We start from the raw sequence: 25,294 nt of genomic DNA on the forward strand, positions 1-25,294 counted from the left end.
TTTAATTTGAATTGTTGTTTCTTTCCTACTACCAAAGTAGGACAGAGATCTTGTTGCCTCGAAATACAGTTTAGTTAGGTACCTGGGTTCCGGGCACTCTCTGACAGTTTCCTCACTTGAAACCTATGTTCGTCGATTTACTGCGCAAGCAGTTCAACTTGCGCTTAATCATTTCAACTTCTGGGATGTCTTATGATTAAGTTATTATTATTATTATTGATGACTATCATCACCCCTCCAACCCCTTCCCCCTCACATCGACTTTTCCCGAGACCCAGAAATCCGCGTTGCCAGCGGGTGGGTGGGCGAGCGAGCGAACAATAATACTTCCAAAAAAAAAAAAAAAAAAAAAAAAAAAAGTCATGAAGTCTCCGCATGAACGGATCAGAGAGCCGTTTAGTCCTGATGTTTAACGGCAGTTTGCCAGTTCGGGGCGTGGGATGTGGAGCTATATTCGTTCCGTCAGCTCAGCGTCATGCTGTGACTGGGCTTTTTATTTTATTTTAGTTGGTTGAAATTTATTCTGTGGTATAGTTCCCTGGTGATAGTCACAACCTTCTTTAAAGTTCGAATTACGAATTGAAAAGGGAGGGGGATTTGAGACATAACAGGATGCCCAATTAATTCGCGTTCCTAAATTGTGTCATTGGAAGGGAGTCGCCGAGTCGGTGAAAGAATAATGGGTGCTGATAAACGGTTGATACCATCGCTGGTCGCTTTCTTGCCCCAGCTCTTCTTCTAACGAGAGAGGATTTTGAAGGAGACTGCCGTACTTTTGTTCTGTAACAGCCAAGTAACGTATTCCTTTGCCCGACATTATTATTTCCCGTAGAAACAAACTAAACCAAGTTTTTAGTAGTACAGACGGTACTTTGCTCTCGGTCCATTGTGATATAAGATCGAATAGGATCCGTAAGTCGTGCCGATTGATTGTTGCCGTAGCTCGCTTTGATTGCCACCATGTTATATGGAATTAACCAAGCCTATGTTACTATGTAGAAGAAGTTAGAGAAGTAGTAAAAACAATTTATTAGACTACTAATATCATAGTAATATGTTTTAGGTCCTTTTGTTACTTTGGCCAATACTTCAGAGGCGCGGCAAATCCCACCCTTCACCAAACCCTTGCTTCCAAGCTAAGCATTGTTAACCTCTCATGCCCATGCATGTCTATACTCGCGAAACAGTGGAAAGGAAACAGTTAAAGTTTAAACGAATACCTGCTTTATTCCGGAGCAGAAGTTGAAGTTGTGATATTGTCCTTTGTTTGGGTGAAAGGTTAAAAATGGTTCCGAGTGTTCGGGACCGGTCCTGAGCCAAAGTTGGGAACGCGCGCTTACGAACTTAAGCGCCGTGCGCGCTGTGTCGATGCCGAAGGTTTTGGAAAAATAGCAGACATCGAACGCAGGACAACGCCAGATGAGGGGGGTGGGACGGAGTCTGGAAGAATGCTGAATACCATATTAAACTGCTCTAACATCAACTAATATTATAATTCATCCATAATGCGGATGCGAACATTGGACGGCAAAAGAACACTCTGACAGATCTGAAAAAGCCCCCTCTGCCTATTCCAGTCGGCCCGAGAACATAGTTGTAATACATCTATCTACCCTTTTATTAATTTCGTTTTTATTCCTCTGAGACAAGTTCCGAATCCCTGTTTTAACCTTTCCCGGAGAAAAAAAAAATAGTTATGGCCATACTGTCCCACTTCAGCGCCCTTTTTTAGGACGGTTATTCCCAAGAAACCCATCGTTCCCACGGAGGAGTCAGCTTCCGACGGCTAAAAGTACACAAACTATCATGAGGTGTAAATCAAGTAGATTTCTTGTTCCTCTCGCGCTCCGCCTTCCGTAGCGCACGTGCTCGAATAGATTCGTGGAAGGCTTTATTATAACCCAGAACGAGTTTACCCATGGGTCCTAGAACTTGCGTGAGAGCAAATGCCATCACACCATGACTCCAGTAGGGCGCAGAGGTATACGCGTATGCCGACAAACCGCTCCCGCGACCAATTTTGCTGAGGGCTGCTCGAACAAAGTTGCGCGGAACGGGAACTGTAACGGTGGGCCTGCGGATCTTGGACAGGGCAGATGTCACTAGGTGGCTCTGAACAAGCTCAACCTGCACCCCGTACGGCTTCAGCTCGCTGCCTAGGGCAATCGACCAGTATTGCAGGAATGCCTTGCTCCCGGAGTAAGTAGCCAACAGCGGGGTAGGAATCATGCCGGCAAATGATGCCATGGTCATGATTAACCCACGCTTGCGCTGCATCATTCCCGGTGCAACCAGCTGGGTGATGCGCAGGGTGCCCATGCAATTGATGGTGATTATACTCTCCATTTCTTCGAGCGGGGTGAGGACGAATGGGGTTGGCATGCTATGGCTGCGGCCGACGTTGTTGATGAGGATGGAAATATCGAGATCCTGGATCAAGAGCTTGAGTTTCTCGTAGTCGTCATCGTTGTTTTCAAAGAAGTCCATTGCGAAGAGTTTGGTTTGTACGCTGGGGGACTTGCTCTTGATTTCATTGGCGACATCATCTAGTTTCGAAGTCGTACGCGAGACGAGGAGGATATTGTAGCCCGCGCGGGCGAGCTGGAGAGAGAATTCTTTGCCAATTCCATCTGAGGCACCGGTGACAAGTGCCCAGCTTCCTTTTGGTCCGAATTTGGAGAGCTAGATTCGACGGAACAGATAATAAACTGTTAAGTGACAATGCTCGTAGACAAGGGAGTGCAAGAGAGTAGGAGCTGGGAATGGCCGTACCTTCTGCCCCGGCAGGATGAAAATACTGAGTAGGGCACGGAAAACGTTAAACAATTTGCATGCTGTGAACAATCCTCCAGTCAAGAGGAGGAATAGAGCCGCATTCGACTGCCAACCAGGGGCTGGGGCGAAGCGGAACTGTGACAGACGGTCCATACAGGCGCAGGCCAAACCCATTGCTTCGCTTACGGATCTTTTCAGTCAGTGAAAAGTAAGCTGTTGGGGTGGGATATTCCGTCACGGGATAGGAGGATGGTTGACAGCGCCGTCGGGATGTTTTGCCAAGATGAAGCCTGCTCTTTTTGATAAATATTGTTATTTATTGTCAACAAAACTGCGTATTTATGGTTGTTGGTGAAAGATAAATACGTCCGAGAAAATACAAATGGCAGCCCGTGGTACTCCGTACGGTACCGTATGATACAGAAGCTATTTACGCTAATACAACTCAATCCCTGAAAACAGGGCTCAGATAATGGAAATTAAAGTCAATGGAGATTTAACTATTTAGATAAACATATCAACTCTCGTCAGTCCAGATCCTCTGCAAATTCACAGAGATCACAGTGTATTAAACGCGTCCAAATCGTTAAAATTGTGAAGGCAATCGAATCCGTCAGCTCTATCAAAATGTCTTCTCTCCTCTCCTACCTCCCGCAGCATGAGGGCTTTCTCCCCAAATGGCTCCTTTTCGTATGTCCCCTCTCTAAGGGCCCCTGGTCCATTCAATATCACTCACCCCTTTATCTCAACTCTCCTCAAGGCTTCCCTATTCAATGAGAAAAGTAACTGGAAAAACTAATCGCACAAAACCAAAAACCTGCAGCTCGCCGTCGTCTCCACCTTAAACACCTCCCGCGCCCTCATCAGCCCAACATACACGGCCCTGCTATACAATAATAGCCCATTCAACGCACTGCAATCGCGCACCTTTGGCACCTGGACCTTTATTTCTGCTGTCGTCCGCGCGTACGCTGCCTTCCACATCAACGAGCCTCACATGTACGACCTGGCCATGTGGACGTTTGGAACTGCCTTTGCGCACTTTGTGAGCGAATGGTTGATTTTCGGGAGCGCGAAGCCTAAGGGCCGGTTTTTAAACCCGCTGTGCGTCGCTAGTGGGACGCTGGCGTGGATGGCGACGCAGAGGGGTTTCTATTTGGGATAGGCTTGGGTTTGTCTTGACGTGGGTGGGTGTGGGTGGGTGTATTTTGAAGAGGTGGGGAGTTTGTGTAAGGAACAGAATCTGAGATTATGTACTCTAATTGGGATTTTCAGATCTATTTTTATAGGTAATCGGGTTTACTTGGTATGGTGTTACCTAGGTATATACCAGTGTTGACTGGAAAATTGAAATGAAATAGAGCTATTGTTGTTTGAAGTGTGGTACTACTGGTTTCTGCCTTCTGGATTGGACATCAACGATATATAGAATATAATATCTAGTTATGCTAAAACCACTTCTATACCGAAAAGACTCCTTGACGACATTAATAGATATACACAATCTTCCAATATACATGCCGGTTGATCTATTCCAAAAATTACTGGGGTTGATTGTTTAATGTATCGCGATACAAAGCGCCAGCACAATCCCGAAGTCGAGCAGCTGCTTGCTCAGGCGTGATGTCCCGTTGGGGTTCCGCAAGCATTTCGTACCTATACGACGCCTGGTTAGCCATCATCCAAAGAGAAAATCGCTTCCCTTATTGCTCAGTATATATATGTGGATAGGATACACCAACCCAACCAAAAACTTCCTCACAGACGCACTCCTCAACAACGGAGGATAGAAATGTAAATGCAAATGGGATGCGTCGATTTCCTCTTCAGAACCGCATAGCGGCGCTTGATGGATACCCATGCTGTACGGAAAATGCGTCTCAAACAAGTTATCATACCGCCGTGTGATTTCGGCAATTGACTCAGCTAGTAGTCCCTTTTCCACTGTAGTCAGATCGACAAGGGCGCGCTTATGTTTTTTGCTGATTATCATGGTTTCAAAGGGCCAGGTCGCCCACCATGGACAAAGGACGAGAAACAGCTCATTCTCGAATACCACGCGCTCCTTCTTTCGTGACTCGAGGGTAGCGTAATCCTGCAGCATGTGCCTGCCATTATTCTCATGACGGTATTTCTGCAATTGGGCTAGTTCTATCGTAAGTTCTTCAGGGAGGCAGCTGAGCACCCAGACTTGTCCGTGTGGGTGTGGATTAGAACAACCCATGGTGGAGCCTTTGTTTTCAAATATCTGCATGTAGCGGAGCTGTTTTTTTGGTAGCGTTATTTGAGAAACCGGTGACTCTGGCGATATGGGCGTGAGCGAAGCGGCTGCTGCTAATGGGGATGTTGGCGATAGGTGAGAGACGTATAGATCCGTCCAGGTGTCGATGATAGGCTTGATCTCGGCTGGAGAGAGATCTGCGAGGGTGCGATTGTGACTGGCGGAGAATGTGAGGACATAACATCTTCCCGTGACAGGTTCGGCTTGGAGGAATAGAGAGGAAAGGTCTGCAAGGGGTGTCGGGCCACAAACATCATTAGCAAAGCTAGCACCTCTCAACAAACATCGTATAGAGGGTGAATGAATGGATGGCGTTTTCTTCTACGTACCGTCATGGTCCGATTCTGGTTGATACGCAGCTTGCTCCTCCTTGACCGCACTGAAGTCATTTATGAATATAAACGTGTTCTTGTATTGCGGGTTCTGATCACCTTGCGCCCGCTTGTTTCCAGGGCACAAGTAGCAGGCAGGGTCGTAGACTGGCAAAGCGGTTTTGGACGGGGATTCTTGTTGACCCCTATGAATAATTTATCAGAGGCCATACTGTGTACTGACGAATCTCTTGTGTTGGGAGCAAAGCTTACTGCCATGGCCTCTTTGTACGGTGCGGGGATACCAGGACGTAGGAACCACGCAAGATGTTGTATCTTCGATGCGAGATGTCGTCGAGAACGGATTCCACCATTTTTTTCTGATAGTTTTCTCTGCTCAGAAAAATTCCGGATGAAGATGCGATTCTCCAAATAAATTAGAAACCAATGAGGATGAAGCGGTTGTGAAGATATTTCAAGACCCTTTTTTCTTTGCAGCCTCGATATTTAACCATCTGATATACTACAGCCGCGCAAGTTCGGGAAACTATAGCAGACCCCCGCGCGGGGAACTATCCCACCAATGACGTCGAAGACTACTGAACTTTATGAATAGCTTAACGTAACTAACTAACTAACTAGTTAAATAGCTGTTGTATGACGTTTCTATCATTTACTAGGAATACAAAGAACAACTGTTAGTAGGATAGGCTTATAACTATTTCAACGCTAGACATCAACTCACTCCTACGCAAAATTTCTGACTGGACTGGGATCTTTGATATAAAAGGAAATAGCTTAAATTAAAACCTATATTTTATCTATCAGACTAAATAGTTCTCAGAAGCATTATCAAATTAAGTTAAATTAGCCAATATTCGCCAGCAATTCTAATTACCCACTACTCACAGTTGCTCAGCTCATTTCTATCAAATTCAAGCCATCATACAGCAGATACTTCATTTTGATGTGGCTCTTTCCACCAAACATGATAGAAAACAGATCAGGCAGAGCATTCGACAGATCTATACCTATGTCAATCGAAGGTCAGGAGCTTGGTCAAGTTTGATACCCGCTTCCTCCACCAGGTGGGGAAACCATCTCAGGATCCTGTCCCGGAAAACTTCGTAACCCGCCCCCATGCGTACGACTCGCATGTTCTCAACATCAAAGTTGACCCCGCCCCGACCGTATATGTGCCACTTCTGCAGGCCGTAGTCAACGATTAGATCGACGCTTTCACGGACGGGGGGTTCAATGTCTTCAACGCGGAACCGCTGCCCTTGACCGGTCAGATTTGCAGAGGTTCCAAACATTAAAATACCCTGAGGGTCTTCGTCACAAAGCCGGCCGAGTTCTTGCAAGAATCGGCCTTCTGGAACGGCAATACTGATCGTATCTCCCTTAGTAACTTGAGAGAACGTGGCCTTGTCCAGAGCTGCGAGGCGCGGGTGCAGACTATGAGAATTGAATTTCGCGATAAGTCCCACAATCATCCCCAAGTCTTCTGTCACTACACGGGTCATTTCAAATTTCGATTCCGGTAAAACGTGGAGCTCCCGATGCTGTCGATACGTTCCAATAATTCCAATATTATGATTAGGTTGGCGGAGCTTCGAAGCAAAGATCCGCTGGATACCCTCTTGAGTGCTGGTCATGAGTGCATAGCCAACATCCGTCGGGGCGATGATAACACCCCCGGACTTGAGAGTGCCGTACGCTTGTTGGGCATCGTGGGATATACTTGGTGCACTACCTGGAGATGGAACAACGCGAGGCGCCATAGAAAAGATTAGATGCGATCAAATCTGCATAGAGGGAGGGCAAGGCCATGCAAAGCTTTGTTGTGTGCATGTACTGTACCCTCCTCTCCTTGAGTCAAGAAGCAGCTAGGAGTTCTATGAATTTAGAGCACTCAACCATGAGCTAGTTAAACAACACAAGGGTCTACGAATCAGCGTATCAGTTTGAATGGAGCTTTAATCATAAGAGTTGATTGAACATGTTCTAAACCTCGGCCGGATAAGTTAAACTTACGGCGGGGTTCTTCATTCAACCAAAACTACGTCATTCCTCGCTGGATAGGATACCACTGTTGATTTCTGTATTATTTCCTAGACCCTTTCCCTTAAACAACTCCAATCACAACCCAGGATTTCGGCTGGTGAGAGTGAGTGCACTACTAGTGATAGGCCGGAGTGTAAGTGCACAGCATGTTTGTTTTATTTTAAATAATGCAGCTCACATGGATAGTGTTGTTCTATTATTAGTCGAATAACCACCCACCTGGAACGTACATGAATGGGGATGGCAGGTGAGGTTATGATAGGAAGGCAGAAGATCCCTTACACGGATACAAACACCTGAACAGACATCTCTGGCTAATTAACTGTATGGTCTCTTGTTAGTATCAGCCATGTTAACCGCAGCGAAGCCGTCGACTCACCACAGAGCCACGCTCCTGTCTCTTCCAAACGAGGTATGTACTCCGCGCTTTATTTAACAGCCAGCCAAACTTCCTGAATTCCCATTGCAATCTACATCTCTCAAGTAACAATTTTATTGCCAGCTCATCCAACTTATTCTCGATCTCTTCCCGATCCGCTCCCTCCTCCCTCTAACCCTTGTCTGCCATCGCATCCATGACATCATCACGCGCCTCATCCATTACCGCCTGAATGCCCTCGTCTCAGCTATCGAACCCGATAACATATTCCTCGAATGCTACCACCCAGTCTGCAAACCCGTAGGGCGGTATTTGAAATGCGCGCATTTGCACACTGACGTCCTAACTAACGGCGCATGCCCCCACAGCAATGACACCACACAGAAGGACTGGCATCTCCATCGCAGCCAAATTGACTCGTCAAAGTTTTCATCAGTAGGATATCTGGGCCGTTTGAAAGAGTCCTACACCCACTTTCATCCGCTGTGTCATACTGGACCGTGGATCAACACCAACATGCACACGGCTCCTCCGCCGCGGTACATACCAGTGGGCTCTCTGAGTTCGGAACAAACTCATAGCACGCTCATCAGAGGCTCCATTTTTCTTGATGAGAATGAGTTATTCTCGCAGCTTATTACAGGGGTTTGGCTTGGGAGACAGAATCGGCAGATATGTCTACTTGATGGTGGTGTTTTAAGACTTTGGAGACAGTGGTTGGGAGATATGGATAGGAGAGGGAAATTCGCAGGAAAAATGGCATCGACAAGCCCGGCCAAAGGCTATGGTGGTGGTGGTGGTGGCAAGAGTTACTATACATTGGAGGTAAGGAGCGAGAATCGTGGTGGAGAGTCACCGGTTTATCCCTTGGAAGACCATAGCGTCGTCTGGCTTGGAGAAAAACGGGCTGGACTCAAGTTTCGCGCCTGTCAACAGAGGCGAACGGAAAACCTGTCGTTTACAGATGATTCTGGGAGTGATGAGGCCGATGAAGGCGACAATGACGATGGGAATAACCCTGTCTGTTACGACGTTGAGATTGAAGGTTGGTATCATATTCTTAACTGCCTTTAATGTTTTAATCAATCGCTTGAGGCCTTTAATTTTATTGCACATCTTTTTTTTACAATTGAATTTTAACCATGTGATCAGAGCTTCTTGTGCGGACTACGACCCTCTTGCTGGCGGCGGATAAGGGCTTTTGGGTACAATAATGGTTGGGATACTTAGATTTCGGTATAAAATCGCGCCCACGCATATAGGGGCAATGGAAGGTTGGGTTAGTTAGGGGAAGCGATTGATTGCTGTAGTTAAATAAGGTACCTAGGTAATTCTAGATGTGTTAAAATTATTATTTTTATTAGAGCAATTACATCATCCTAATGTTGAACAGACAAGCATTCCTTCCAGTCTACCAAGCCGGTCTAGCTACCCAGGGTTTGAGGCCTCATAGCAGATGAAACTCAAGAATTTCCCCCTTTCCCTAATTCTCGAATTTCAAGCCCCCCTCCTCTCTCACCACCCCATAAATGGTCGAAAGGTCTCCCTTCTCCCCCTTATGCTTCTTGATACCTTGCAAATACCCATCCCATCCGCCAGCTCAAGCCCTTTCATCCCCACACCAACAGCGCTCGCCACATCCATTGCATGCCTCGCATCCCTCCGGGCCAAATCTATCGCAAACAACGGCTCCTCACGCCTATGGTATTCCCCCAAGCGTATGCGGTTGGAATAGGCGACATAGGAACCCGGATACATCAGTTCGAGAAAGTTGTGCAGTGAGTCAACACCAAGGCCAGATTTCTCAGCTATCGTCATTGCCTCGGCGACTGCATCCACCATATTTAGGCCTAGCGAGTTACCTAGGACTTTGAGCAAGCTTGCTCGTCTAGGGTCTACAGCTGGCTCCTCCTCGTCATTATCGTCATTGCCAGCTGGGCCACCGGTTGGTGAAGTTGACAGGTCTAGATTTGCCCGCCCCATAACGCCCGCGCAGAATGGCTTAACCCTTTCCACCAACTCCATCTTCCCAGCCAGCACGCATATCAGTTATCCTGCATCAGCGGCGGGAGGGGTGCCAAAGACAGGGCATGCCACGAACAACCCTCCATGTGACTCTACTAAGTTTGCTACACGCCGTGTAGTGTCCGGGTGTACCGGTGAGCAGTCTATGAATAGCTTTCCGGCTATGTTGCAGGTGCTTATAGCTGTTTAAAGTGTTTCAATGACGGCGTGATCGTCTGAGAAACAGGTGAAGATGATTGTGGAAGATCCGACGGCTTCTGTGACGGTTGGGGCAATGGTGACGGGTCTGGCCAGCGTGGAAGCTACGTCCCTTGCGCGAGATTGGGTTCTGTTGAGACTATTAGGGGAGTTTGGAGGGGATATTTGGCGACGAGGTTCCTGACCATCCCCTGGATCTGAAGTGGGTTTGGTTAGTTGTATACAAAGCTATTTCTTGGGCCTTTAAATATAGCTCTCTACATACCCGTCCCATATTCCCCAGACCAATCCAGGCTACTTGTTCTGCCATGTTTTGTTACTAGCAAGGAATGTATGCTATTTTTTGAGGGGTGTTGTCGATGATTGAGCAGTTGTTGCTGTTCAATGCTGCTGGTCACGCCTATCTGTCTCTCTCTGCTACAACCTATCCGCAACTCCCAAGTCATCATAGCTGCCGGAGCCTCATATATCTCCGAACCCCCCCCCTAGTGCGGCAAACTTCGCTATTTCTTGAAAATAGAGGCCATGAGTTCTGTTCTCATTACCATAAGACTCAATTTCCATAATTCGGTTTGAGCTTTTTACCTGCCAAAATTTCGAGGAATTGAAAACTTGGCTTCACTCTTCTCACTTCTTAAAGCTCTTCAGATTGCACTACTTACTACTTTAACAGGCCCTTCCCAAATCTCGCTGCCCGCCACACCGTCCTGTACACACCCATCACCACTAGAAACTAGATCTTTGCCCAACAATTTATCCAGCGAGTCCGCTACTAGGGGTGCGATGTTTGGCAAACTGTGATATATTAAGGGCGCCAAGGTAGGGGTAGAATTTACCAGATATGCTCCAATTGCAGCTTCCATGCGCCTCCAGGACACTCAGAGAGGGACAAAAGCGAAGGGATTCGGGCCTTCTGTGCGCTCGCGCTTGACGGAATTGGAATTTTATATGCACCCCAGGTGTTGTTAATATGAGACTGGTTCACATCCGGAAATCGCTCATCTGCAGAATATTCCTCTGTACTCACTAGAAAACCAAAGAAAGAAAAGAAACTACAATAACAGGGCTAAATTCCTCCTTAGGAGTGAAAAAAACAGGGGAGGAATGTTTTGACTGACACATGATGGTTGATATTTTAATTGTCAACGATATGTGAAGACAGACGTTTCTAGATAGAGAGAAACATGCCTCCCATAGATCCAGGACGGGCAGATTCCCCTAAGCTGGTGCAGTCGGGCGCTGCAAACTCGGGATTCATTCCTCACTGGATCCAGATGACATCAAAGTATGCGTCACGCGGTGGGCAAACCGATGTATAGGTCGACATCAGACATCCATCCCCAGCGTAATATCCGAACCGAGCGTGAATGGTAAAGCCTTTCCCTTCTCGTGAGGCTCTGGTACTAGGGTTGCAACCGTATTCTCTTCTCATAGAAGTGATTTCTATAGTATCTAGGGGGGTTGTTGGGCAGTATCAATGTATCGACCGTCAAAGTTTGGAGGCTAATAGAGGCTCACTGTGCGGGCTGGTTAGTTAGCCTTGAAAGTGGGTGAATTAGACGATGGATGTAGTATATTTCAAGGATTCGAAATAGGAGTCTTAGATTAGTAGCGTCGAGTGCTGTGAATCGGATCCCGCATATGTGCTGTCTAGACGGCATCCTCATGTACTTCAGGTGTTCCGGGGCACACTGAGACGGAAGTTCTGGGATTTCGATGGAGGTCCTCATGATTTGCCGGTGGCCGGGAGTCAAATGTCAAGCAGCAGAGTTTCAGCAAGGAGAGCCGTCATAGATGATAGAAAGCAAAGAGCGGTGATGCCTTCCATAGCAGATAAGAACAGATCTAACTGTTTATACCCAATGTGTTTCCATCTAACCGTCTGTTGCCCGGGAGGATGTTGTTGGTAAGGTATCCTTTGGCACAGATTGCCTTCAGCCACATGACAGGTCATTGGGGAAAATATCCTATGGGCGAGAAATAACAGAATAGATTCTGAAGCGTGGGCAGAACCCAATAATATAGAAACCAAGGGATGTCCTGCTGATGATATCTATATTTGCTTTTTCTATTCTGGTGGTCCACTCCATTAGCACACACACACACACACACACACTGTAAGTGGAACAATTGGACTATCTGGGGCAACTACCCACTACCACCTTCAGCATAGGGTTTACAGCAAGGAACTTGTGTCCCATAGTGAATAGGAAACCTGAAAATTGGGCTGGTTCCTTAGATTTCGGGGGAACAGATGATAGAGTTCCGGTGCATACAACGAACAGCCACATGCAGTCGGGATATCCTCCGTAGGCCGTGGACGATTGAAATAAGGCCTGCGCTAACTGCTGTGCTTCTCAAAAGTATGTATTGATGACCACGTCGAGCCGGCTAACATGATGGCTACTGCAGGAAGTCTGAATAGATGCGCCGAGGATATGGAGATGTCGCAGCTGTCTGGCCTGGATGGGGTATCAATTATGCATATTCATAACAGCCAGTCCTTCATTGTGGACGAGGCAAACGAGAGCCAAATTGACTCTGCAGTATGCACCTGTGGGCGCGCTGAGGAAATCCAAAGCGGATGCTGGATATTTCCAGGCCAACCACATATCAACTTATGAAATGGCAAAGGGAAGCAAAGCATCAGACGTTGTGCACGGAGAAAACGGTGATGCATTTTTTTACTATCAATCAGCGAATCAGTCGTGTCACCGTCGGGCGCAACCAGGCTAATTGGCGGACAATTACCCTCTTTGCTTGACCAGCAGAGAAGACATGCACACAGCAGACGAATCTGTGGGGTACAACGACAGAAACAAACATTGAAAGGGACAAAGTAGCTGCAAAACGAGGGCGGCTAATGAAGACGCGAGGAATTTATCCCGAATGGTGTGAACAGGGCAATCTACACAAGGGCCTCGATGGTCCTAACAAGAGCGATATTTGACTGACGAGCTAACCCTGGCTGCTCAAATTTAAATAATAGGACCACAGACAGATAAAAACGGATGAACGAGAAGCAGTTTCTCGTCAATGGCAGCAGTTGGGCAGCCAGGGCGTTAACGAAGTTTGGTTGATCGAGAGTTTGAGACAGACGACGCCTCGATAGGCGCAGGCCAAGGGAGATGTGGCTGGCTCGCAACTATTATAGCCAGCGCTGAGGGAGGTTGGATGAAACAAGATCGCAGGTTTGTTTCGCATCTGTTTGTTATTTACAATATTTTGTTTTTATAGACAAGATCTATAATATATAATGCGGCACGAGACCAGGCAAGCTGAGCGCGGAAGTTGCCACTGTGAGCGTCATTCATCCCCCTCGCTGGTCGAGAGATAACTAGTAATTAGTTAGGCTTCACCCGCAACCCCCGTGCTTCCAGGTCGTTGTTCGGCTAAATATTTAGTTGAATATCTATGACTACGTCCACCTCCATCCTGGAGGAATAACTCTTCTCACGACCGAACCGGCACCGTCCTCTTGCTTGTGAATTTATATACCGCTTGCCTTGCCTTGCCTCCCCCTTGTTCGTTGAGTTGAAGCACCCCGCGATATTCTTACCAAGGTTCTGCACCAAAATAACTTCGTCCCCTCTTCATCCTTACCAAATCAAATCTCAGTCCCTGGTTCATCCCCGCCTCAATTTCCACGGTAGCAGATTTGCTTTCCGTCTGTGTCATCCCGAGAACTCAAATAACGAGTCTCCACTCCGGGCTCATCAATAACTTTTCTTTTATGTCTCGCCGCGGCGATTCGTCCTCCGCCAGCACCAGCAGCTCTGGTGGAGGCGGAGGGGGAGGCAGATGGGATGCTGGCCGCTTTTTTAGAGAGCGCGAGGAACGACAGGAGCCCCAGGCTCGAGAGAGACGAACACAGATCGTTGACCGACCTCCTCCAGCTGAAAGACGGAGACGGGACGTCGACGAGTTACTCCAGGCTGCACATGAACGCTTCGGCCCGCCCGCCAGGAGGCCCGGTCGAACCTACAACGATGAACACCTTGTCCCATCTTCAGGCGCCATGATTCCATTCCGTGAGAGAGAAGAGCGAGACCGAAGCCCCCCAGTACGCCCGCAGCTACTCCGTCGCCAATCATCACTGGATACTTTTGACCGCGCGGCTGCTCGTCGGGGTTATGACAAATACGATCGCGAAGACTATGGTCCGCCGGTGACCCCAGTTCCTGTCCCACATCGGAGACGCACACCGCCCACTCATGAAAAGGTGGACTTCGAGGAGATCAGAGTTGCGGAGCCGGAGTATTATGGGGATGAAGAATACCACCGCATCCGAATGCGGGACAGGAGTGTAACTCCGCGACCCCGCGGGCGGAGCATTCCTCCTTCCCCCCAGCCAGTGGAAGTGAGGGAGATTCGGCCATCAACTGCCCCACGTCGAGGCAAAACCCGTATGCCCAAACGTTTAGTGCACCCTCGGGCCATTATTGATCTTGGCTACCAATATGAGGAAGAGGTGAGGAATCATTCTCTGCTACCCACCTAAAGTCAGGATTATTTAATGACTAGAATACTAACTGGCAATATGATATTTAGGAGGATGCCTACATCATTTTCCAAGCATTACAGGAGGCCCATATAGAGGACTTGGTAACCCGGAGCAGAGAAGTTAGGCGGACAGCCAGTACGTGCAGCACCATCATCATAGTTTAGTGACCCCGTGTTTTGGGAGTTTGTTTCCCAGGGATTCCAGCTAACAATATCCCTTTAATACAGCAACGACGGAAATTACAGACACACTGACCGTTGGCCATCCACGGGACAACCTCAGCATAGAAAGACGGCGGTCAGTCTCAAGGCGGCCTGCAACAAGAGTGGTTGAACGGTCTCGATCACGCCGGCCGTCCGTCTCACGACCAGAGCCTGCTCCAGTACGCCACCACCGCCGCCGACGATCCTCGCCTATCCGGATCATTGAACCCAGAGATGTCGTTTTTGAGGATGTCATTGAGCCCCGTGCTGATGTCGCGCTCATCGTACCTGATCGTCGACGGTTAGGGAGAGATACGCAAGCGGAAACCCGGGCATTGGATCGGGACAGGCGGGCTTTGAGGTCTGAGAGGGAGGGAGCTTTGGATGTTGAGGAAACTCTCGATGTGCGGCGGGAGCCTAAAGGTATATTCTTATCTTACTTGCTCCTAACCCCATTCCTTCCTCTAAACCGTTTACGCTTATGTTTTTGAAACTAATATTGTGGGTTTTAGCTCCAAGCCCTCGACTGATCAGAGCGATGATGGCAACGTTGACATGAAGGGTTGATTGCGAGCTCAATCACCCACTTCTCCTCATCGGAATCAGCCGCATTCTCGTACTGTTTATGCCAAACCTGACGGGAATGTCCCCACCAACTACAGATGAGTGTGCAGACTCTGTCCTTCATGATTTCTTCTTGTCTCTACGGCATGCTCGTGTATATGCTCCCCTTCGCCTGTTCTATTGATCTGGCGTAATGTAATTCTTATGTTTTCTATCGATGTAACCAACCAACCCCATAGCTATTACCCATAGATAGCCATTTTAAATTTAATATATGTGAATGAACACGAATTCATTCCCCGCGACTTAGGTACTATCCATGGATGTATGATTCGAGTCCCGTCTGTTACAATAAATACAATCAGGCAGCGGGACCACATGACTTAGGGCCAACGGTGCTGTGTCCCAAAACGGATAGTTTCCCCGGCGTCGTAGCTGAAACTGACGTCCATCCACAGCTTCACTAACCACATCAATAATATCAAACATTGGCCAGATAATATCTCGCACAAAAGGGAGGGCCTCCTGTCTCTATATACTCCTCTTTAAAGTATCCTACATACTGACTTGTCGCCGAGGCCAATCCCCCTCCCGCAACCATGGACAAAGTACAGGCCTTCGGGAAGAACATCAGGTAACATTTCTCCCTCTCCTGACTTGGCGAGGCACTGTAGTTCCAATTCCAATACACGCGATGCATATGTACCCGTTTCCCGCAACCAGTGAGCGTTTTATGTTGTTTGAGGATTCTCATTTCTGACCAATGGGCGTCTTTGCCTGCGTTTTACACAGTGCGTCGTTTACCCCTTTCGCAGCTAGAACGCAGCAATATGTCAAGGAACAACTTGGCACCGCCGATGAGAAGGTACGTCGTCTCCTTACTCCCGCAATGCGCAGATTGGCCTGGACACCCCCGTGTTGGTTGACCCGCGATATCTTTCCTAGACACAACTTCCCGATGATTATATCGAGCTCGAGAAGCGTGTGGATGCGCTGAAGCTGGTCCATCAGAAGCTCCTGCAGGTTACGTATGTAAATACAGTCCATATCTGGGTGTTATTCAATTCGACGATATCTATCCTCTTCTCAGATCAGAATCTAACTAATACTATATTTAATTTTGTACAATTTCTAGCTCCCAATACTCCAATGAGCCTTATGATTACCCTCCCAACATTCGAGAGTCATTCAACGACCTTGGCCGCACCATCAGCGAGAAAGTCCAGCTCCTATCCCATGCTACCTCCCCCGCCGAAGCCCAGGCGGCTCTCACGGCGCCTCCATCCGCCAAGCCCCAGCCAAAAACGTTCAGCCATGCCATTGCCCGTGCCTCCCTGGCTGGTTCGCAGTTAATCAGCCAGACCCACCCTAGTGGTTCAGAGGACCCTCTCGCCATCGGCTTGGAAAAGTATGCTCTGGCCGCTGAACGGGTTGGTGAGGCACGGCTTGCCCAGGATGCTCAGATCCAGAGCCGATTCTTGGCCGGCTGGAACACCACGTTGAACACCAACCTGATGTTCGCCGCCAAGGCCCGCAGGAACGTCGAAAATGCGAGATTGATGCTTGATTCGATTAAGGCTAGGAAGGGTGTCTCGAAGGGAGATTTGGACAGCCTCAGCGAGGAAGATCGGGCTGAGATTGAGCAAGCTGAAGATGAGTTTGTGGGCCAGACTGAGGAGGCTGTTGGCGTGATGAAGAATGTGAGCCTTTTTTTTTTTTTTTTTTTTTTTTTTCTTCGCGCGCTTTTGATAGTTTCGTGCTTCATCTCCAGTTGGTATATTTTACTGACGAAAGATTTCAGGTTTTGGATACGCCCGAGCCACTCCGGAATTTGGCAGATCTGATCGCGGCTCAGCTGGAGTACCACAAGAGATCTTACGAGATCCTCAGCGAGCTTGCCCCAGTTGTTGATGGGTTGCAAGTCGAACAAGAGGTTCGTGATTAGCTTTTAAAGTTCCATCTCAACCGCTATCAAAATAATTAGCCCCCTTCGCTATTATTTCACCCCTCGTCCCATAATATTAAACGCTTACCCCACTTTCGTCACAGAATGCATTCCACTAATTGCCCTTCAACCCTACCAACAGGCTAGCTACCGCAAAAGCCGAGAAGGAGCGTAAACCTCCCGAAGAAGGCTGGATCTCTCAAACAGCTCCCACTCCCGTCCGTTCTGAAATTTCCAATTTGAAATTCAAGCCATACTTTCCTCCATATTAGGTTAGACATTTCAACTTGATAGTCGATCGACAGAGGAATCTTTCAGACTTGTATAAGAAGGGGTATCCGCCTCAATTTCTCTCCAATTGGAAATCCCTCGCACACCACTCAATTTCTCATAACCTCAACGGGTTCCCCTGCCTAGCGAGTTAACGGTTTTGGAATCTGTGTCTGTGTCTTTACTCCCTTGTTCCTTTTCCGTTTCATACTATTTTCCTTCTCTCAAGCTGTTGCCGGTCGACCTATGGGGGTATCAGACGGTTTTTGTTTTCTTTCCTTTTTTGTCCTTTATTCCTTTTGTTTTTTTCGTTGTATAAGTGAGTGTCCTACCCCTATGTATATCCAGCTTCCTGTTTCCCTCTTTCCCATTTCTTTGTCTTGGTTTCATCTATTTATTCTTATGTTGCTTCTCCTCAATTTTAACACTCGCCTTGCCGATTTCGGCTCTCTTTTCTTTTTTTTGACTCGTGCCCTGTAATGCTACCATGGCTGTGAAACTTATTTATTCTCCCCATCTGCGCATTATTAATATACTCTCTTGTAAATTCGTCCTGTCAACTTGTAAGGGGGGGTTATCGCCCTTATGCTATCTATCCACTTCCAACGTGGCAATTCTACTCAAAAGCACAGAGAAGCGTTGAACCCGTTCTCTCGGAAGAATATCCTTCCTATCACTCCGTGCGGATGACACGCGCTGTTTGTGGCCTGCTGTCCTATATACAGGTGATACCTAGACTATTATGAGCATCATAGGCCGGCTTTCCTAAAAGGTGACGCATGCTCGGAGCGCAGAGTTGCTCACCATTCTGCACAGGATATCTAATATTCCCATAATATCCCTCATTTGAATTAATCTCCAAGCTTAAGCTAACAGTTTACCGCGCTGTGCAAGATACATATTACTCTCAGCCCGGCTCATTATAATAATAGAGACATTACAACCCGAGATGGCATTAAAAATCGCAGACTGCGTCTGGGTCCGACACGCGAGGCCACATACCACTATACCAAGATATATTCGAAACCCCGATAAAGAATCCCCCAGACGAGGTGACATCGATCGTCCAGCTGTTCCTCGAGTTAAACGCACCCAACCGCACCAAGGAGCTTATCGTCAAGCTGCTTCAGGGGCACTCGGGCCAGGCCTGTTCTCCGGAGAGGGTTATCGGGAGGACACACAAATACTCTGTTCGGGTACGGGTTCCCCTTGCGGGGATTTGACCTGATTACGATTTCGTCCGGCCGAATTTGGTGGTCGTCGGAAAGCAAGCGATATTGATTCAACGACGTGACGGATCCCATAAAGAGGAATCCTCTATCGTGGTCTTTGGGCCACAATGGTGCCCATTGCATGCCATTTTTGGGGTCATCTCTCACTCCCTCGGCGACCAGATCAAGAATCATGCAGTGCTGAAGGCGGTCGGCTTTGTTTAAGTCATTCTCCAGTATCAAATAATCCCCTTTACCCTTTTCGCTTTTAAACCGTGCGTCGAACTTATAGATGGCCTCCTCGATGTCGCATAGCAGATCGACATGTACCATGCTTGGAGTACAGCTGCTGTTCTCTTTCAAACTAAACTCGTATGTGGTTGTTGTTCCGTCGGCTCTCGCCCAGGTTTCCTGATAATTTTTCTCGTAGGTCCCCGAAACTTTGACAGTGAAGCCTTCGCCGACTCCAATATCCGCGCCAACTGAGCCACCGATTTTCCATCCCACGCTGTTCGTGTAGGTGTCGAGAAAAGTCACGGTTCTCGAGATCTTGCAAGCCTGCCCCTTGCCACAGACAATTGTTTTCTCCAAGCCTATCACATCAGAGAGCACAGGCTTGCACGTCATGATTCTGGGATATGTGATGTCTAGCCCCCAGTACTTGAAGTACAACCCTGGTCCTGTTGTCTCGTTTTTGGCCATCCTCTCTACCCTGAAGTATTTCATTATCGCCAAAGGGGTGATCATTTTCGGCATGCGAGAAAGATAGCGCTCTTCAACTACACGCCTCAGATCCGAAGGCGTATCGTCCACCGAGTCCCTTGGATCCCAGGAGTGCAATTCTGCTGCTCCTTGGATCTTTCCACTCCCAAAATGTTAGCTGTAGAAGCAGGTAAAGCGGAATAATTTGGGAGTAGTTATCACCTTCTCATCCACAAGCATCGCAGAGCCAGACACTGCCCAGAGAGCAACGCCCAGCCAAACGAGAGTATATCCCAGCATGTCTAGTAACAATAATTAATATCGTTGCAGAGGGTTATTGTACCAAAAGAATAAAAGAATGATTTGCCTATTTACTGAAAGACCCGTTCGTATCGTGGTTAGGGCAACAGACCGATATATATATTCTATTTCAATTCCCCACCCCTACCCCCTCCGCGCTCGAGCTCCTTTTTTTCCCTCTGCCACTGAGAACATTGCCAGTCCAGAATATAAGAAACTGACGATCGAACAGAATAGGGAAAAAGGCAACCAGCCACAACGGAGCAGAGCTGCATCAATTCCTACAGGGAGATAACATGGCTCAAAATTGGGCACCATCTTGGATGCTATGATGCCTTTCCCACACCTGAAAATATGAAATTTGAACCGTCTCGATTGGTTAAATAGATATAGCGCAAGAGTTATTGTTATTATTTTCTTAAACAAGGTTCGTGAAAAGGATGAAATTAGAGAGTCCTTGCTTGCTGCATATGAATCACACCAACATTTACAATCAGATCGGCTTATTGGCTCAACGAGTTAAGGATTTACATGACGTTCTGCTTAGATAGAATCAAAAAATTGGACACTCGGCCAGGTCAGAGGGTGGTCCTAGATCAATCTACAAGGAGATTTTCCCAATATTTTTGCACTCATCCTGACTTACATTTTATATTTTGGTCCGATTGTCGTCCCAGTTTTCCCCTTTCCCTTTTCGTGCGCCTTTCTTTCTTTTCCAAAGAGTAACAACAATGAATAAATGTGAGCATGAACCATGGGTAGGAACGACGTGCAACGTCGGAATCATTACCAAGGCGCTGCTGGACTAGCCGCCAGATGTTTAGGTTTGTTATGTGCATCCACGGGATGTCAAAATCAATTCCTCACGTTCGTAAACACTGAGAAATAAGATTTGTCGATCACAAGAGACGCCAATCCTTGGGCACAACGGGTTTACTTGTTCATACGCTGTAAAGATCTTCTGCGCATCCGGGATCCTCCCGCAAACATTGAAAAGCGCCCCATAACTCTAATATCTCCAGATAGTTCACCGCAGATATATGCCCATTCACATTGCTTCGCAGATGTGACCTATCCTTCAGGATAGCATGAGGCCAAAAAATTCGCCACTGCGATGGGGTCTCTGACCCATCGTTAGAATCCGGTAGGAGACGGCCATCGTATCCTCCGCTTCTTCCCTGGGAGAAATGCTAGCTAGCTTTCTGCTATCTCCGCTAGTGACGCGTAAAGTCCTCCGAGAAACAATCCAAAATTGCCCAACTTTCTTCTGCTTCAAAAAACCTTTCGTGAGTTTCACCCCCGTCAGGACCTCAGCTAACAGCTGTATTTGAGTGAGCTCAGAGGGTAGTTCCGTGTTGAATCGGGGTTCGGCAGGAAGACTTCTAGAGAAAAGAACGTTAACCATGTCTTGTCATTAATGATCGACTTGCTCTCGGAAAACTTTCTGCTCTGGAATATTAGATAATGACAGCAGATGGTCTGTCTGGGGGTGAGAAATACTACACATCATATTGTACTCAACTAGTGCATTTCATTCCTCCATGATGAAAGAAAAGAAAAGAAAATTAAGTTGCAATACGGCTCGACATTGTAGAAATTCAACTCGAATAGTATATAGCTCATTTCGAGAAACGCACGCAAGTTTTGATCATTGATAAAACTCGCCCTTCTGTATAATGGTCTGGAGGGGGAAGTCCATGCTAAAGTAGTGAACACAATCTGAAAGAGCGTATAAAAATCGAACCCATCCAAAGCAATCCCGGCATAGGGCGCGGAGACGGATCTTTCAAGAACAGGATGAAACTATAACGAATCATAAACTCTCGGCGAAGCTAGACAGATTCGTAAGTTAAACCAGCTCCATAGGACGTGTTGAGATCCATTTTTGCAATAGCCGCACGTCTCCTACGTCTTGTCTGTCCCCTTGCAATATATGTGTCATAGGAATGAGGACATAGCGGAACCGTTGGCCGAAAAGAGTGGAGGCACAGTACAGTACAGCACAGCATTCAATTCATGACGGGATATGATGAGCTAGATAACGGTCATGGAAGGGGTTTGAACGGAAGTCTCCGTAGATTTGAACCATCGTACCGGCGAGATGAAATCTTAGCAATAAAGTAAAACATGTTGGAAGACCACATAAACGAATCTTCCACATCTACTTGTGCGTATGTTGCCTAGAAGTTAGCAAAATATCTTTGATGGTTTCTAGGAAGACGGGTTGGAGTTAAATATTTACTTATGTAATCCACCCATCCTGCCCCGATAACATCACGGCCTCCGAGCTCCAGCTTCACGTCCATCTCACGCAGCGCATATAACATAACAGCTTCAGCGGCGCCGTGTTCAGTTCCACCATCCCATCAAATAGTCCCACTGTAATCTTCTGCCCCTCCTGGGCCCCTGTCCTGCTACTCGTCCGTGCTCCGATTCCTCCGTCAACGCCGTACTTCCCACCTACCTCCCAACTCCGCCCACAGCTGCTGAACCTCTGCAGTTGTAAATATATGAAGATCCGATAGTTATTTACTACACACTCACATGTAAAGCATGGCGAACGGGTATGCCACTACGCTCCGCGTTTCAGCTTGCTTCTCCGTCATCAGGCTAACCAACAACACCCACCGGCGCTCTCCGCTGAGCACCGGGCAATGTTTGCAATGATATAGTTGGAGCATAATTATCGGACTCGTCTTTGTGGTCATCGCGAACCTGCTGGCTTGGGTATTCAGTCCGAAGGGAGAGGATAGAACGTTAGTGCATACTTCCCCTCCCGCTACCGCCTTATTTCTCTTTTCGATTTACTCCGATGGGATTTGAACGTCTGGTGGGGAGGGAAGAAGATAGCATTGGATAAAGCGTGGGACATGTGTGATTTGTTTGGGCATTTTCGGGAAAGAATGGATTGTCGAGCGAGTCTCTTCGAATACCGTCAAATGCATGGGAATGTTGGTTTCTCAGGCACGACATCAAGGTTTCTAAGAAGCTCAGAGTCAACCCCCAAACCACGCGCACGTCCGTTGAAGTAGATCAAACGAGACTACCCCGACATTACCAGCGAAGAGATCACATATTCCACCCCATATCCACCCACCGCTTCAGCACCATATCAGACAAGCATTCTTATCAGTAAAGAAAAACCACTAACATTTATCACAGGGTATGGCGCAGCTCGTTAATACTCGCATTTACAGCCTGCTATCTAATGTGGGGTACGTAAATACATCATCCATCCATCAAATTCTTACTGTTAAAAGCTATACTCGCCATTCGTCCGATTTGTAATGGAAACAGACAATCTAACTATGCCTCTTGCATATAGCAATAACGTTCCTCGCACAATTACATCCATTAATCGCGCCGAAGAGAAGTGACATGCGGCCTGATAGGATACCGCACTGAGGGAGGGAGGGAAAAGAATGCAGATTGTAGTGACTGTGGATTCCTTGTTGATTATTTTATACCTTTTTGCTGTCGAGATTCGCTGGGCTTTTACTATGTGAATCTATTCCTTAGCTTTATTTTTATTTTATTTTTCCGGCTGGTTATCCGAGGCCCTTTTCATTGTTTGGTTATTGGCGTGCATTGTATATTACTGCATGCCCGAGACGAATGATTATATTTCGTATCAGAGGATCGGAATGCTAAAGATAAACCGTGTTTATCGTTTGAAATAATGCAAACATTAAGTATTTGCCTAAAGACGAGGCCTGGATGCATTCGCTAAGAAGAGTAGGTAACTACAGAAGTAAATAGTAGCGAAAAGATAGTTGTCCATCAAAGACGGATAACAAACAGAGAAAAAAGCCAAATCCGAAACTCCCAGTGCTAATCCCAACTATACATATAACCAACCACCCGGTAAATACATATATTAAAATTAATTCGACCGTAAATATATAGTCAGGTTAACCTCCGTTCCCTTCCCTTGTTTTCAGTGTGCATGTCAATCACAACCCCACAGCTCCCAACAGCGTCTTTTCAACAAGCCATCTCGCTAACTGACCACTAAGCGCTAGGATAGCTGCCCGTATATATCCGCAATCAAGCAGTATGAAAAGTGCCTCGGTATTATTCAATAGGACGAGGTGGGTGTTTGTTATAGACAGAACGAGCGAGAGGAGCGGGTCGAGGATAGAAGTGGAGAGGGATGATGACGTAGATGTAGGCGCTGATATTGATGAGGGAGAGGGCGAGGATGTGAGTTGGAGCTGCTGCTGCTGTTGCGGTACAGTAGATATAGAGGATGAGGAAGGTGAGATGTACTTCGTGACTGTGGATGCCAATAAGTTCGCTAGCATTCTTGTCGCTGTGCCCAACGCGGAAGCTGGTGTGGTACTGGCAACGTTACCGTTGGCGTCATGTGTTTCCGGGCTCCAGATCACGAGCAGGATTGGGAAAAGCTTTGTACAGCTGCTGACGAGAAGCGCAGTGCTTATGGAATTTGGACTAGCGGGGCAAGGAGGGGGCATGGGATCGATCTGTAGAGGTGATGCAGACATTCGGCGGATGGGAGGTGGTGGCGTAGGGAGGTTATTTGTGGAGTTATGATTAGGTTGATTGGAGGATGGAGGGGGATGAACAGCTCCATTATTAGATGCCGCGTTGGCAGTGGGTACTTGGTTCTGAGGTTGAGATTGCGAAGGCGCAGAGGTAACAGAAGGACTGGGTGGAATTACATCCCCATTATTGGCGTCATTGAGGGTAGTGGTGATGGGCTGTGGACGTGGGACGAGAAACGAAGCAAGGAGACGAACAGTAACATGATGCGCAATCGTTGCGAGGGTGTTCAGCGTAAGGAAGAATATATACTGGACGATGATGGGAGCTGTGGAGAGGGGAGATGCGGAGAGGGCGTCGGACTTCTCGACTCGTGCCCAGGATAGATAGACATCAAAGAGCAATATTAACGTTCCTAGGCGTATAATAGAGCGCTAGAGGAGAATATTATTATCCATTCAACAGAGAAAAAGAATGCGAAACGAGGTAAACTGTGGGAGAGGAAGGGATAGAGTGTGGCATACATCGAACTTGTTGTCGGATCTCCCTAGGCGGTTGAAGAGCAGATGGCGATACACCTAGCGAATCGAAAGTAAATTTAGCCCAGTATCGCAACAGCGCAAATATCGTACACCAGGGATATATTTACCTGAGGTTTTATCAAGACCAGGTCAATGAAGAGCACTACAAAATCGTGCTCGACATACTTGTCTGCAAACCGTTTGCAGCGCGGGCATTGGGTCAATCGCACGCCTTTGCCAAGTGAGCGGTCATCGGCCTTGCTGTAGGAAGTGTAGAGATGTGAGACGGGGCAGCAGCATTCGATACATATTGGCATGGTGGAGGCTGTGTCTCATATTCGCGGAGACAAGTCCAGTCTCTTCGTTCAGTGCTGCTCTAGTTGTTCCCAGATAATATTGCAGTTGTTGAGATTGTTTGCGGCTACGACTTTGTATGCAAAGGATGCGGTTGGTCCGTGCACTGGGGGAGATCCAGGCTTGCCCGAAAAGGCAATTTGCTGTTGGCGGGAATTCTGACATCTTCATTCTGGTTTTG

At 47.4% G+C, this 25,294-nt stretch overlaps 12 protein-coding genes across 18 annotated transcripts; 4 read left to right on the forward strand and 8 right to left on the reverse strand.

Annotated features, from left to right (window-relative positions):
• The first annotated feature begins 890 nt into the window (after positions 1-890).
• BDBG_00632 (ergosterol biosynthesis protein Erg28) lies at positions 891-4,380 on the forward strand. Its single transcript, XM_002629340.2, has 3 exons — positions 891-912; positions 1,064-3,465; positions 3,599-4,380. The coding sequence occupies exons 2-3, from the start codon at positions 3,403-3,405 to the stop codon at positions 3,938-3,940; spliced, it is 405 nt and encodes a 134-aa protein (XP_002629386.1). The 5' UTR covers positions 891-912; positions 1,064-3,402; the 3' UTR covers positions 3,941-4,380.
• On the reverse strand, positions 1,067-4,024 carry BDBG_00631 (3-ketoacyl-CoA reductase). Its single transcript, XM_002629339.2, has 2 exons — positions 2,773-4,024; positions 1,067-2,682 (listed from the first exon to the last, which is right to left on the reverse strand). Exons 1-2 carry the CDS (start codon positions 2,947-2,949, stop codon positions 1,819-1,821), a joined length of 1,041 nt encoding a protein of 346 aa, XP_002629385.1. The 5' UTR covers positions 2,950-4,024; the 3' UTR covers positions 1,067-1,818.
• BDBG_00633 (galactose-1-phosphate uridylyltransferase) lies at positions 4,317-5,741 on the reverse strand (the record flags this gene model as incomplete). The annotated part of the gene is made up of 4 exons (XM_002629341.2): positions 4,317-4,431; positions 4,518-5,283; positions 5,386-5,573; positions 5,641-5,741. The coding sequence occupies 4 exons, from the start codon at positions 5,739-5,741 to the stop codon at positions 4,317-4,319; spliced, it is 1,170 nt and encodes a 389-aa protein (XP_002629387.1).
• A 412-nt stretch (positions 5,742-6,153) lies between these two features.
• On the reverse strand, positions 6,154-7,362 carry BDBG_00634 (uncharacterized protein). The gene has a single exon (XM_002629342.2). It carries the CDS (start codon positions 7,149-7,151, stop codon positions 6,399-6,401), a length of 753 nt encoding a protein of 250 aa, XP_002629388.1. The 5' UTR covers positions 7,152-7,362; the 3' UTR covers positions 6,154-6,398.
• BDBG_00635 (F-box domain-containing protein) lies at positions 6,204-11,899 on the forward strand. Of its 5 annotated transcripts, XM_031719976.1 has the most exons (6): positions 7,401-7,567; positions 7,621-7,846; positions 7,937-8,858; positions 8,966-9,140; positions 9,207-9,591; positions 9,782-11,899. In XM_031719976.1, exons 2-4 carry the CDS (start codon positions 7,784-7,786, stop codon positions 9,025-9,027), a joined length of 1,047 nt encoding a protein of 348 aa, XP_031575932.1. In that variant the 5' UTR covers positions 7,401-7,567; positions 7,621-7,783; the 3' UTR covers positions 9,028-9,140; positions 9,207-9,591; positions 9,782-11,899. The 5 variants fall into 5 exon arrangements, with proteins under 5 accessions (XP_031575929.1, XP_031575933.1, XP_031575932.1 ...); XM_031719973.1 differs by having other exon boundaries at positions 6,204-7,567; positions 8,966-9,132; positions 9,207-11,142; XM_031719974.1 differs by having other exon boundaries at positions 7,638-7,846; positions 9,207-11,899.
• On the reverse strand, positions 9,105-9,838 carry BDBG_16162 (uncharacterized protein; the record flags this gene model as incomplete). Its single annotated transcript, XM_031724165.1, has 1 exon — positions 9,105-9,838. The coding sequence occupies one exon, from the start codon at positions 9,836-9,838 to the stop codon at positions 9,329-9,331; it is 510 nt and encodes a 169-aa protein (XP_031575934.1). The 3' UTR covers positions 9,105-9,328.
• Positions 10,025-10,346, reverse strand: BDBG_16163 (uncharacterized protein; the record flags this gene model as incomplete). The annotated part of the gene is made up of 2 exons (XM_031724166.1): positions 10,025-10,264; positions 10,302-10,346. 2 exons carry the CDS (start codon positions 10,344-10,346, stop codon positions 10,025-10,027), a joined length of 285 nt encoding a protein of 94 aa, XP_031575935.1.
• Positions 11,900-12,677: 778 nt separating the features above from the next.
• On the forward strand, positions 12,678-15,701 carry BDBG_00637 (uncharacterized protein). The gene is made up of 4 exons (XM_002629345.2): positions 12,678-14,507; positions 14,588-14,675; positions 14,768-15,166; positions 15,256-15,701. The coding sequence occupies exons 1-4, from the start codon at positions 13,770-13,772 to the stop codon at positions 15,300-15,302; spliced, it is 1,272 nt and encodes a 423-aa protein (XP_002629391.1). The 5' UTR covers positions 12,678-13,769; the 3' UTR covers positions 15,303-15,701.
• Positions 15,702-15,711: 10 nt separating this feature from the next.
• On the forward strand, positions 15,712-20,489 carry BDBG_00638. Of its 2 annotated transcripts, XM_002629346.2 has the most exons (7): positions 15,712-15,941; positions 16,100-16,172; positions 16,253-16,335; positions 16,443-17,007; positions 17,109-17,240; positions 17,395-19,105; positions 19,164-20,489. In XM_002629346.2, the coding sequence occupies exons 1-6, from the start codon at positions 15,907-15,909 to the stop codon at positions 17,425-17,427; spliced, it is 921 nt and encodes a 306-aa protein (XP_002629392.1). In that variant the 5' UTR covers positions 15,712-15,906; the 3' UTR covers positions 17,428-19,105; positions 19,164-20,489. The 2 variants fall into 2 exon arrangements, with proteins under 2 accessions (XP_002629392.1, XP_031575936.1); XM_031719978.1 differs by lacking the exon at positions 19,164-20,489 and having other exon boundaries at positions 15,776-15,941; positions 17,357-18,503.
• Positions 18,605-19,760, reverse strand: BDBG_00639 (uncharacterized protein; the record flags this gene model as incomplete). Its single annotated transcript, XM_002629347.2, has 2 exons — positions 19,658-19,760; positions 18,605-19,591 (listed from the first exon to the last, which is right to left on the reverse strand). Exons 1-2 carry the CDS (start codon positions 19,733-19,735, stop codon positions 18,605-18,607), a joined length of 1,065 nt encoding a protein of 354 aa, XP_002629393.2. The 5' UTR covers positions 19,736-19,760.
• BDBG_00640 lies at positions 20,102-22,036 on the reverse strand. Of its 2 annotated transcripts, XM_031719980.1 has the most exons (3): positions 21,730-21,908; positions 21,241-21,567; positions 20,126-21,117 (listed from the first exon to the last, which is right to left on the reverse strand). In XM_031719980.1, the coding sequence occupies exons 2-3, from the start codon at positions 21,243-21,245 to the stop codon at positions 20,814-20,816; spliced, it is 309 nt and encodes a 102-aa protein (XP_031575937.1). In that variant the 5' UTR covers positions 21,246-21,567; positions 21,730-21,908; the 3' UTR covers positions 20,126-20,813. The 2 variants fall into 2 exon arrangements, with proteins under 2 accessions (XP_031575938.1, XP_031575937.1); XM_031719979.1 differs by adding an exon at positions 21,978-22,036 and having other exon boundaries at positions 20,102-21,896.
• Positions 22,037-22,835: 799 nt separating this feature from the next.
• On the reverse strand, positions 22,836-25,198 carry BDBG_00642 (protein arv1). The gene is made up of 3 exons (XM_002629350.2): positions 24,888-25,198; positions 24,763-24,816; positions 22,836-24,672 (listed from the first exon to the last, which is right to left on the reverse strand). The coding sequence occupies exons 1-3, from the start codon at positions 25,074-25,076 to the stop codon at positions 23,689-23,691; spliced, it is 1,227 nt and encodes a 408-aa protein (XP_002629396.1). The 5' UTR covers positions 25,077-25,198; the 3' UTR covers positions 22,836-23,688.
• Positions 25,199-25,294: the final 96 nt, after the last annotated feature.

Source organism: Blastomyces gilchristii (assembly GCF_000003855.2).
Source record: "Blastomyces gilchristii SLH14081 genomic scaffold supercont1.1, whole genome shotgun sequence".
In the NCBI taxonomy this organism is placed as follows: Eukaryota; Fungi; Ascomycota; class Eurotiomycetes; order Onygenales; family Ajellomycetaceae; genus Blastomyces; species Blastomyces gilchristii.